This window comes from Gobio gobio (genome assembly GCF_949357685.1).
Source record: "Gobio gobio genome assembly, chromosome: 10".
NCBI classification, from domain to species: domain Eukaryota; kingdom Metazoa; phylum Chordata; class Actinopteri; order Cypriniformes; family Gobionidae; genus Gobio; species Gobio gobio.
In genome coordinates, this window is record NC_137116.1 from 6,875,001 (window position 1) to 6,887,547 (window position 12,547).

The 12,547-nt window shown below is 38.1% G+C and overlaps 1 protein-coding gene across 9 annotated transcripts in view; it reads right to left on the minus strand.

Moving 5' to 3' along the window:
* The window catches only part of dbnlb (drebrin-like b), a 45,901-nt gene that overhangs the window by 21,640 nt on the left and 11,714 nt on the right, over positions 1-12,547 (minus strand). For all 9 annotated transcript variants that reach the window (XM_079827781.1, XM_079827780.1, XM_079827779.1 and 6 more), the window contains exons 3-6: positions 11,120-11,232; positions 9,813-9,887; positions 4,063-4,209; positions 2,718-2,795 (exon numbers count right to left, since the gene is read on the minus strand). In XM_079827781.1, coding sequence (XP_079683907.1) covers positions 2,718-2,795; positions 4,063-4,209; positions 9,813-9,887; positions 11,120-11,232 — 413 coding nt within the window. The remainder of the gene's footprint in view (positions 1-2,717; positions 2,796-4,062; positions 4,210-9,812; positions 9,888-11,119; positions 11,233-12,547) is intronic.

A 12,547-nucleotide genomic window follows, 5' to 3' on the forward strand; every position in this document is an offset into this window, starting at 1 on the left:
TCTGACCCGCAGAACTCCGCTGTGTAGCAACAGATTAACACACATCAACGGGAGGCATCAATGTTACGTAAATAAAAGTGTCCAGTAACACTAGCCGCATTTCCATTACCCTTCAAATAGCGCAAATTGAAATTGCGAATTGAAAATACGCCCAATGGAAACGCGTCAATTTCGCAAAAACTCACATATATCTTAACGCTCGCACAAGGTGGTTTTTCAGGCAAATAGAAAAAGGAAATTTTTGCAAAACTGCAATGGAAACACCGGTCATCATACCCGCGCTACACTCAATTTTTTATTTTATTTTGTAGAAACCATGAAAACACCAAAGACGCTTTAATATACATGTTTTATTAGACAGAAGAGCAACTGTTTGGATCATTCATCTCAGAAAACTAATTGTTCTACAGCTCAACACAGTTAGTCTTATTGATTAAATCTGGTTTTCTTGATTTACCGCGAGTACAATGTTTTACCATGCCTAATATGGTTCTAGCTCACTGCAGTGTGAACAAGTGTCTCATAGTCGCGCCGAGCAAACACATAGAGTAGCATTATAACATAACTTTCAACACACTCAAATGTGTGTAATATGATAAAACAGCGCTGCGTTACCCCACATACACATGAGCGGAAGAAGCGGAAGCGGGTCAGCGAAATCTAGGCGTCATCAAGATAAGCCTTTGTTTTGAATAAGTGACCTCTAGTGGTGAAAAATTACATATTGTGCCTTTAACTGGAACTCATTAAGGCCAATTTATACTTCTGCGTCGAGTGCACGCAGAGGGTACAGGCCAATTTATACTTCTGCGTCGAGTGTACGCCGTAGTGTACGCTGTAGGCTACGCGCGTAGCCGACGCCGTCGTGAGCATTTATACTTCTGCGCTGTTGTCTGCGTCAATGTGCAATTACACATGCAGACGCTAGTAGGCAGTGTCCTCGGGCATGTTGGTGTAATCAAGAGAACAGCCGAAGAAGAAGCAACTTGTGTAGAATCTGTACATTCATGTCGGAATATCAGCAGCAGTGAGAGAGCGGCTTTTCTTGCAGCTTGAGTTGTTGTATCTAATACAAATTAAGCATCTCTAGTTGATTAGTAAAGTTAAATAAGGCGATCTGGCGCTGGAATGTGTTTGTGAAATCATGCAGAGTGCTCGTGGCCGCTGTTTTCAGCAGCGGTGGCTCGAGCAATCGCTGTTGCGGAGACTTCATTCACGAAATGTACCCTAATGTGTCCCTGTTCTTGATATACAATTACTGATTAAAGCTACACTATGTAACTTTTCCGTCCACTAGAGGTCGCCTGTTCAAAACAAAGGCGTAGTTTGATGACGGCACGTTTGAGCGCAGAATCTCGGGACATGTGGTCTTCACCTCACAGCCGGTGGGAAACAGTCAGGATAGGACTCGGGCAGAAATCATGTTCATGGATGCGATTATTAACATTACTGTAGTGAAGCAGAGCAGGACCGAGTGTTGTGGAGCGGAGCAAGGCCGCAGGAGCGATTGATGAGCGGGACTGTTATTATGGCATAGTCGCCGGCGGGACTTTTATTATGACACGGTTGCCAGCGCAACTTCCTCTTTTCCAGTCATGAGTTTGAGGTAACGCAACTCTGTTTATCGTATTAGATATATTTGAGTGTGTTGAAAAGAAAGTTATGACGTTCGCTCGGCGGCTGCTATGACACTTGTTCACACTGCAGTGAGAGTAAAGTGTTTCACTGAATAAAACCGGAGACCGAGGGTGACGCAGATATGACGCAATCGACAGGCGACTCCCTCACACGCATAGCTCACACGTCCCAGTTCCTCAGTTAAAATAGCAATTTTCTCACGATTTACAAATAGTTGAAAACATTTGGGATATTCTAAGTACTCAACTGAACAAAATATATAACACTGGCCTAGTGGTTTCTGGATATTTTACTGCAAAAATCCTACATAGTTCACCTTTAACTTCTTTGGTTTTAATGAGAAAATAAATAAACTATACTCAGCGGATCTATGTATTTATTTACTACCATAAAGAATCGCTGGACTGCAAAATATTGTGTTATAGCAGACGTAAGGAACTATCATCTATTTTCTGGACACACACACACACAGTCCTATCGCAGATTTTTTATTTATTTATTGACCTGAGGGAAGGGTTCTGGCAGACCAATCACATTGCTTGCGGTCCGCGTAGAATTGACGCGTTGTTACATTTTTGGAGAGGTGCGCGTCAGGCTACGGCGTATCCAACGCGTCTATGCGTATGGTACACCGTACCCTCTGCGTGCACTCGACGCAGAAGTATAAATTGGCCTTACGGCGTACCCTACGCATAGACGCGTTGGATATTATTGTCAATTGTCGTTCCTCTTTGAAGAAGCAGGATTCTCACAGTGTATTAAAACCTGGATAAATGAAGTGGCCTAATTATAAAAGTGTTATTTCTAGACCTGGAAAAGTCATGTAAATTTAAATCTACATAGGAATTTGATATATTTTAAGAATAAACATTTTTATATTAATTGACAACTAACTACATATTTTAATGAGTAAAAAAGATTTTTTAAAGATTTGATCCTTAATCATTATCCAGTAAATCATGAACTGGAAAAGTCATAGAGCCTTCAAATATTGGAGTCAAAAGGCTTGAGAACTGCATTAAAATGCTTAATTTGCACAACATACTGGAAGCAGAAACCCTGAACCATGTCACCATTACCTCTGCTTGGGCCCAGAAAGTGTCTTTGTTGGTTCTCTTGATTTCAGACATGGCGTTAGTCTTCTGGTAAACAGATCCCTGTATGGAAAAAACAATCAGTGGTTAATTATGACTAAGCCGAGAAGGAATCTTTAGACTGTGCTGATCTCAGTGGAAAGGTTCTGTGGAATAAAACTGAACATATTAAAATATATATAAAAAAACAGAGCTGAGAGTATGACACACTTATTGCTAAAAGCATAAGTGAATTAGGCAAAATATTTAACAAACATGGGGGTGGGTGAGCTCTCACAGCTTCTGTGGGTCTTTTAACAAAAGCAAGACTTGGAAAGAACTAACGTCAAGCAAACAGCTATATATCAATACATCAAAAAGATGTTTACTCATTTCCAATGTACTGTAGATAAATGACTCAGCTGCACTTCCAAGCACTCAATTGCAGTTTGTGGGTAAATTTGGAGCTCAGCAGAGAAATTATTCTAAACCACCATAACGCTTTTCACATTCCGAGCATTCTGGCTCCCTCCCTGTGAATCTCCTGATGCAGCACTATGAAAGAGCGCTTGAGATAAACAGACAGCAGGCTGGCACTGACCCGGACACCACTGTGCCATCACAAGACCTGTCTGATGCCTTCTGCTGCCAACCACCATGATTACATGCGCTCATGACTACAATGATGGGTCAATGTTAGTAATGTTAATCTTAACTATTTTGCACCCAAAACTGCTTTACTAAATGACCATTTCCTCTCTGAGCACTGAGGCTGTTTTTTGCTACTGTACCTATAAGACTTCTGTATGTAAATGACCTCTGTAATGATTAGGCTCTTCAAAGAGCACTGAATATCCTGTTTTCCAAGATGAACATACACTACCATTCAAATAAGTCTCTTTTGCTCACAAAGGCTGCATTTAATTGATCAAAAATACAGTAAAATCGGTAATATTGTAAAATAATTACAATTTAAAATAGCCTTTTTTCTGTGAATACATTGTATAATGTCATTTATTCTTGTGATAAAAGCTGAATTTTCCAGCATCATTACTCCAGTCTTCAGTGTCACATGATCCTTCAGAAATCATTCTAATATGATGATTTGATGCTCAAGAAGCATTTATGATTATTATCAATGATGAAAACAGTGCTGTTTAAATTATCGAAACCGTTGTACAGCATTTATTTGGAATTATAACATTATAAATCTCACGTTTGATTAATTGAATGTGTCCTTGCTGAATAAAAGCATTACTTTCTTTAAAAACATTTGAACAGTAGTATATGCATGTTCTAGACTAGAAATAAAGCTGCAGTGGACACTGTGCATGATGTGCGTGACACTGACCACAGGCCCCTGCGGCCCGGCGTCTTTGAAGCGATTGGTCTCTTTGTGAAAGCTGTAGTTGGCTCCTGAGGCTTTAGCCACTTTCTGCATGATGACGTCAGGCTCCACGTCCTCCTCTGCCCGTGCGTTTATCGTCACGTGAGCTCCCTGCAGAAACAGCGGTGTCAGTTTAGTACCACACACAAAACACGTATGCAACCATCAGATGTTAGCGTCAAAATTCACAGTCTGGTTTCAAGCGAAACATTCCCACGCACACACTCTTGTCAGCTTATTTATTAGCAGCCTTAGGCTGTGTGTAAGCTCTTACTGAACATAAACGGTTAGACTACATTGGTCTAAATGCATCTTATATTGCATGATTCATTTTAAATGTCATTTTTGACTTGGTAATTTCTTCACTAAAATGTCATAACTGGATATTCCAGTGAAAACAACAGACCTCTCAGTCTTGAAGACATATACCATCAATTAACTACCTTGAAGTCGTCTTTAAAGGTTCACAGTCCTTCTTTGAAAGTTATCATTAAAAATCAGTTCCCCTATGGAGAAATTGAATGTAGTCACATTTTGAATCCTTTTTTCCTGGCGGTGTGACTAGATTTTGTTAGAGGTTGCACTGGTGCCACCACCACGTTGCCCAACTGATAAGAGCTGCCATTTATGTTACATATGAGAAACATCAAACGGCAAACAAAATGAAAGTGAAACAAAGTCATCAAATCACCGACATTCACCATGGATTTAATGTAGTAACACTAACTGTAATCATGGTATTGTGGCAGAAAGTTGATTTTTCCTCACATTTTGAAACTTGAATGCAATGAGCTCGTAATCACGACTTCAGAAGTCGGAATTATCAAATTTCCGATAACACGTGAAGGCAGCATTACTCATTGCGCGTCTTAACCTGCGGCTCGCCCAGCTTTAATGCATGGCAGTAAATAATACGGTGAAATGATCATACAGTCAATACAGATATTTCATGAAGACATTAAAGGTCCCGTTTTTCCTGTTTTTTTGAAGCTTTGATTGTGTTTACAGTGTGCAATATAACATGAGTTCATGTTTCGCGTGTAAAAAAAACACAGTATTTTTCACACAATTTACTTATCTGTATACTGCTGTTTTCACTGTCCTAAAAACGGCTTGAGGATTTCCGTTCTATGAAGTCCCTCCTTCAGAAATACGTAACGAGTTCTGATTGTGCCAGCGGTTCCGTGTTGTGATTCGACAGCAGCTTAGCGCAAGTTGCCCGGAAAGGTCACGCCTATAACGGGGAGATGCATGTGCTCAAAAGTACAGCGTCCCTGAAGGCCAAACAAAGGTGATTTGACTCCAGGATGAAAATAACAGCGTCTGGACGACATGGTGACAAACACACTACAAACTAGGGCTGAAACGATTCATCGAGTTACTCGATTAACTCGATTACAAAAATTCCTCGAGGCAAAAATTCTGCCTCGAAGCCTCGTTAAATTCCTATGACGCGCACTATACGCGCAGGGATCTGATTCACACGGACTGCTGTTAAATGTTAAGGAAGCACACCATAGCGCGTGATACATTTTGAATTTAGTTTAGATTCTAGATGCCCAGAATCACTATAGTAACTGCATGTTTTACACAGTTTATGTAAGTTGATTACCGTTCTTATGGCTGCCACACACACACACACACGCGGCACGCGCAAGCCCCGAAGCCAGATCGCTTTCACTTTCGTCCTCAAAGTTTGTCAAGCAAATGCTTTTAAAGCCTTGCCAGTTTGAACATTGAAGCGATTGTGCACTATTCAAAAACAACAATACGGAAAACTTATCTGTTCAGTGCTCAGCTTTTTTCTGTGACACGGAGAGTTGAGCTGTGTCACGTCTCTGACAACGCGCGCGCCCTGAAGGCAGACCTCTTTTCACGTGAAGATCGCGCGCGGAGATCTGCGCAGAAACGCAGTTTCAACGCCGTCCTGTGACTAAAGTAAAGTCACTAAAGTAGCTTAGAAACTCAACTCAACCGTTATAGGCGTACATTTGAATACCTTTGAAGTAATTACAAACCACAGCTTCATAATGAATAGAGACGGAATGAGTAATTCACACACACAATCACTCTCTCATTAATGCATTCAAATAAATGTAATGTAGGTCTACTACTGTGTTAATGTATCTGTATCTGGTGTATAGGGTTGGGAACCGAGAACCAAAACTGATTTTTGAAAAATACCAGAACCGCGCGAAATTCCTAAGTTTCGGTTCCGAAAACGGTTCTGGTGCAATGTGTGTGCGAAGCGCTGGAAGCGTATCCGAGTGACAGCCAGTGTTGCCAAGTCCGTGGTTTCCCGTTTTCCACTGTTGCCGCGGGCTGTGTTTCATGTCCGCGGGTTGAAGCGATTGTGCAATTGTGCGGGTTTTGTTGTAAAAACCTGGCAACCCTGGCTCACCTCATCATGAATATTAATTACGTTGCCTGCCGCTTCCAGGAGTGCAACGCAGTTCAGCCTGAAAGCCCTCGCGCTACACATTTAAGGTTTTGCGTCAGATATTTTCTCGTTGACCACCAGCATGGCGAAGATAAAGTCACAAGTATGGATTCATTTCCAAAGAATGAATGATAATGAAGCAAAATGTAACACGTGAAAAGTTCATAACATGCAAAGGAGGCTGCACTAGCAATTTGACAAAACATTTGCTACAGCAGAGAGTGCCTCAGGGCTTATACCAGATTTATAGTGAAAGGCCTATATTATATATATATATATATATATATATATATAATTTGTCAACCGTTGAGTCACCATGGTTTAGGTAAGCGTTTAGGCACAATTACCTTTGTAATGCTGAATTGCAATTTATTATTTACAAGTTCACTGAATAACTGAATTACTATTAAATTAATATACAACTAATTAATAAATATAACTAATAAATATAATTTATAACTTGGTTTTATTCAGAGACAGAGAGATAAAATGTAATAAGACAATTTCAGAGGTGTTCATTTGAAAAACAATGTGTTGCAAGAATGGCTTAATTAATACTGTAATATATGTACAGTACAGGACTTTTTTGACATTGCCAACCTGTAAATAAATTTTAGAGCAAGTAATAAACACAAAATGGATTGTTTGAGTTGCGTATTGTGCCTTTTTCCTTTACCACTATTTGTTTAATAATTTTAATGGAACCGGAATAGGAACCGGAATCGTTAGGCGGAACCGGAACCGGAACCGGAAAATTTCTCACGATTCCCAACCCTACTGGTGTACAACAAACATAAATCTGCCCCATAGACAATAACTGCTGAAAGTCAACCGTTTCCTTCAAGTATTTGAAAATCACAAAGAAATGCACTTTTTGCATTTGTTGGAAAAATTCCAACTTTAATAGTAGAAAATCAGTAACACACACACACGCATCCACCCTCCTCTCTCTCGCGCCAGTCAGACCAATCGTGGCAATGCATCACATATGCTTAAACTTTTATGTAGCCACGCAACAATAATTTCAGCATTATTGCACTATTACAGCATTATTACAGCATTATTACAGCATTATTACAGCATTATTACAGCATTATTACAGCATTATTACAGCATTATTACACCGGGACGTGATGTTGTGACGCGATTTTTCGAACGGATGCTTCACCTAAAATGCACTGCAATGCAAGTGATGCAAGCCAAATGCAGCGTTCTATTGAAAATTAATGTATGTATTTCTGCTGTACCAAACTGCAATGAAGCCTCACGCACACGCGCACACACACAGGTTGCTAGGTTACCATAGCAAATAGTCTCACCCCAGAAATTATATATTATTTGTTAGTAGCCTAATGGTAAATGCTGCAGGTGTAGAAATCTACATAAAAGATATTTACTTTGATGTCAGGGCTAGATTACAGCATGAAACCTGTTGTGCACAGATTTTTTTTTATCCGATTAATCGATCGATTAAGTGCTAGATTAATCGATTACAAAAAGAATCTATAGCTGCAGCCCTACTACAAACGCAACCGAACGCAACACTTCCTCTTCTCCACGCGGGGGAGCAACAAGACCACGCCCCCTTTTTGCGTATTCTTGTGGGCGGAGGTTAGTCGACAAACTGTTCTACTGACGTCATTAAAGCAAGATGTACCAGGATGTAGTCCAAACTGGCCGTTCGCTGTAGGCTTTGAAAGGGAACTTCTGTTAAATAAAATATCTCGCTTGGCATTGAACTTTGAGCTTTATAATTTTACAGGTATTATCTATGCTCTAACAGCAACATTACACACTAACTAAAGTTTGAAAAATGGGATCACGAAGAACAGGACCTTTAAAAACAAGCAGGGCGGTAACACAACCCATTAAAAACTGAAAGTGTCTGCTCTATTACAAATAATTAATATTCAAAAAATACCCAAAACAGCAGCATTACAAGATGGAAATATAGACTACAAAATATATTTAAACTTGCTCTGCCCTTACATTCATGACTTACTGCGGAGATGCCAGTTTTGGCGGTCTTTCCAGCTCTTAACACCAAATGTGCTCTAATAGATCAACACGTTCTCATGAAATGCGTATCTATAACACAAATTGTATTCACGGTGCGTTTGATACGCCAAAATGACTTTTACGTGCATATGATAAGCATTCTTGTCAACCCATTGGGGATTAGTGGTGTGGGTTACGTGCATATATGACATCAACACGCCATAAAGTGCATATCATATTAAAAATATATTATGCATACCCTCTATCTACCTTTATATTTATTGCATAGGATATTGTATGTTGAAGGATGACAGATTGATAAGCAGACATGCTATTTATGACCTGATGTAACTTTTGATACTTTTGCGGTAAAAGTGTCTCTCCTATTGATTTTGTCCTATCAGTGGCTCTCGTGAAAAAAAAAATTGCTAAGTCCACTGCATTACTGGATTAATCCACGGATGAGTGAATTATGCAATGACCCATTTATAAATACATTCACTCGCTTTATTCCTGAATGAATAAACTGTTTGAACGAATCGTTGAAGGAATGACTCAGTGACTCGTTCAATAAGACCTACTAGCAGTTTTAGCGTAATATTTCAAAAAAATATAATTTAATAAAATTTTTCTATATTAAAAATGTAAACAAAAAATAAGCAAATCTAATCTCATTGTAATGCCTCTGAACTGCAAATACTTGTAAATTTGTGTAAATCCGATGCCACTTTAGAGGCAGCTTCTCACCTCATTAGTACTCTAACTGAACTGATTAAATTTAAGAATTTGATATAAAAGATGATGCATGCAATTAATAATGAGGAAAAAAAACCTGCCCTTATAATGGTAAAAATTACCCTAGAAAGCAATTTAAGTGGGCAAAAATTGCCCCATAAAGTGAAAGTTAAATTCTGTTTTAAATTTTCAACCAGCCACGATTATTTTAGATGCAGTGAGAGCTTGTGGTCGGATGTCGTCAAGCATTGAATAACTACCAACAAAGCCAAATCAAATGTGTTGCTCTAGATATAGCCCATAATGTATCCTGTTGTGAGCCTCTTACAATGACTCACAATGATGCAATTAGCAGGTGAGTCATTGCAGAAGTTCACTGACCAATAACCCTAAAACTAATCCATATGAATTGAGCGGTTTAGTCCAAATTTTCTGAAGAGACTCGATTGCTTTATATGATGGGTTAAACCATTAGAACCGTTACACCACTACTACCCACAATACCCACACACTGAAAAGAGTAACAAAATAGCCAAGTTACCTTGAGAAAGTTAGCCATGGAGCTCACATGGTTCGCACACTGGCCTTTTCTGGAATCTTTAACGCCCTCGCCAGTCTGAAAAAAAGAACTGTCAAAAACTTGGACAAAACATCAAGGTTGTAAACACGCATATTAGGGGTGGTCGATTACCAAAATATGGCAGGAAACTCAAGAATGAAAAATAGTTTATCAATCAAATAAAGTGGCGATGTCTATTTTAAAGTCCCTGTACAGGCAATTTTGAGATTTGTTTCTAAACACATTATAAATGTTAGAAATGTATTGCTGAAACACGTTACAAAGACTGTGAACTGTGTAGTACTGAATTGTGGCGTTAGACCGTTAAACAGTTTTTCATCGTTGCTGTGTTCAGGATTTTTTGGGCGGGGCTAAAACAGTGGCTCGATGACGCACTGGAGCCACTGAGCATATGGCCGCTCCCCCAACACTACCATAACTGTTGATGACGCACTGGAGCCACTGAGCCTGGCCCCTCCCCTAACACGATCAAAACTAGAGCACATTCGCATTAGTTCGCTCGCACAATCGCGAGTTACTGTCAGTATTGTTAGTTACTACAGCCTACAACTTACAAAACAAAAACGATGATATCAAGAAGAGGTGGATTAATTCCGTGAACAGCTACCTTGATGGAGAGTCGAGGATCACCAACAGTGACTTTACACCGGATATTTTTTACAAACTTTCATCAGAGACAACTGGGATTCACTGATAATACACTGCAGAATGGGGCCGAACCGATTATCTCCCGCGCCGGCCTTCATCCTTCCGTCCCGCTGACATCTGGTGCCGTCGTGAACTGTACGTGAGTGTTGTCTTCGTGTGTGCAACTGTGCTTACGGCAGCTTTGCCGCAAGTGGGCGTGTTTTCAGCGTCGACAGTGGACGCGCCCCCAGCATTTGAGAGCAGAGAATGCTGCTTATTTTTTCAAGATTTTGATAAGCTATTTTATTTACATGGCGGATTTGTTTATGATTCATATTTGGCTGGGTGGTTATTAACACATTTGTCTGTGGTGTGACAAACTCAGAACACAAATTTAATTTTGACTTTACAGGGACTTTAAGATAATCCAGTGAATAAATAAAACAAGCCATCCAACTGTCCAGTGCTGATGAATTTTTGTATTGGATTTGGTGAATAAGAGATAAACTGATTCATAAATACATTTGACAGAGGTGCTTTACTGTGGAAATTGGGTCAGCTAATCCCAAGGGCATCTTTGCGGTTATATACAGTCAAGAAACCCAATCAATGTAAGGAGTTACAGAAGGAACAAAACTCACCCAGTTTATGAGGACGTATTTGGGAAGGCCAGAATTGGGGTCTTGAACTCTGCAAAAAGCATACATCATCTTCCCACTGTTCAGCTCCTCCACCAACTCTTCCAGACCACCATCTGAAAAATCACAAAGTTCTGCTGTGAAATCTTGTATTTTGAATCATTCGATATAAAATGTTAAATATGACTCTAAATCCCACCGCCTTTTGCATTCACGTCCATTTTGACCCACGTATCAGCTGAGGATTTATACATGAAGTTATGTAGACTTTTGTCAAATAAATGTTGCCTTTTTTTATTTTTATTTTATCTCACACAAACTTTTTGGAATGAGTTTTGTTGATTACCATAACTATGCACGCCTATTGAGGAACTATTGCAAAAATCAAAGTTTATGCAAGTAAAAGAAATACATTTATTTTGAAAACATTCCAGAGTAATATTAATGTTGTTTTGTTAGACATTTTTAAAAGTTTAATAAATTTGGACTGTTTTTGAGCGGTCATAAGTTATAAGTTCGAAGGAATTTAATTAAATCCATTAACTTCAAATGGAGTTGAAATAAGTGTTCTTATAAATTTCATATAACGTTATATTTCTTGTTTCATATAAATTTCTCATGAATACTGAAAAAAAAAATCTAGCATCACTGTGTTTATGTAATTCATGCAAAATTTGAAATTGCAAAGAATCTAAATTCTTTTCAATAAAAAGAAGTAAATATAGTAATAACATGGTAATGTAACATTCAAAACATTGGCATTTTTGTTACTGATCAAATGCATTTCAATATTGTTTAAAAATATTTTATTATGTATGTATGTATGTATGTATGTATGTATGTATGTATGTATGTATGTATGTATGTATGTATGTATGTATGTATGTATGTATGTATGTATGTATGTATGTATGTATGTATGTATGTATGTATGTATGTATGTATGTATGTATGTATGTATGTATGTATGTATGTATGTATGTATGTATGTATGTATGTATGTATGTATGTATGTATGTATGTATGTATGTATGTATGTATGTATGTATGTATGTATGTATGTATGTATGTATGTATGTATGTATGTATATATATATATATATATATATATATATATATATATATATATATATATATATATATATATATATATATATATAAAAATGGGTTTATGACACTGCAGGGGGTTTGTGAGTTGAAAACGTAATTTTTTTAACAAAAAAAAAAAAAAGATAAAAACACTGTATTTGTTCATCTGCATGTCCATTAACGGACATCAGTTACTCATGAACATGCAAATGTGTTGTTAAATTATTAAAATATTAACAGAAAATTCGTAATTGTCATATCAAAGGGCTTATAATATTATATTAATATAATATTAGTACATTAACTTGTAAAGAATATTTTGATTAAAGATTCTCTTTTTAT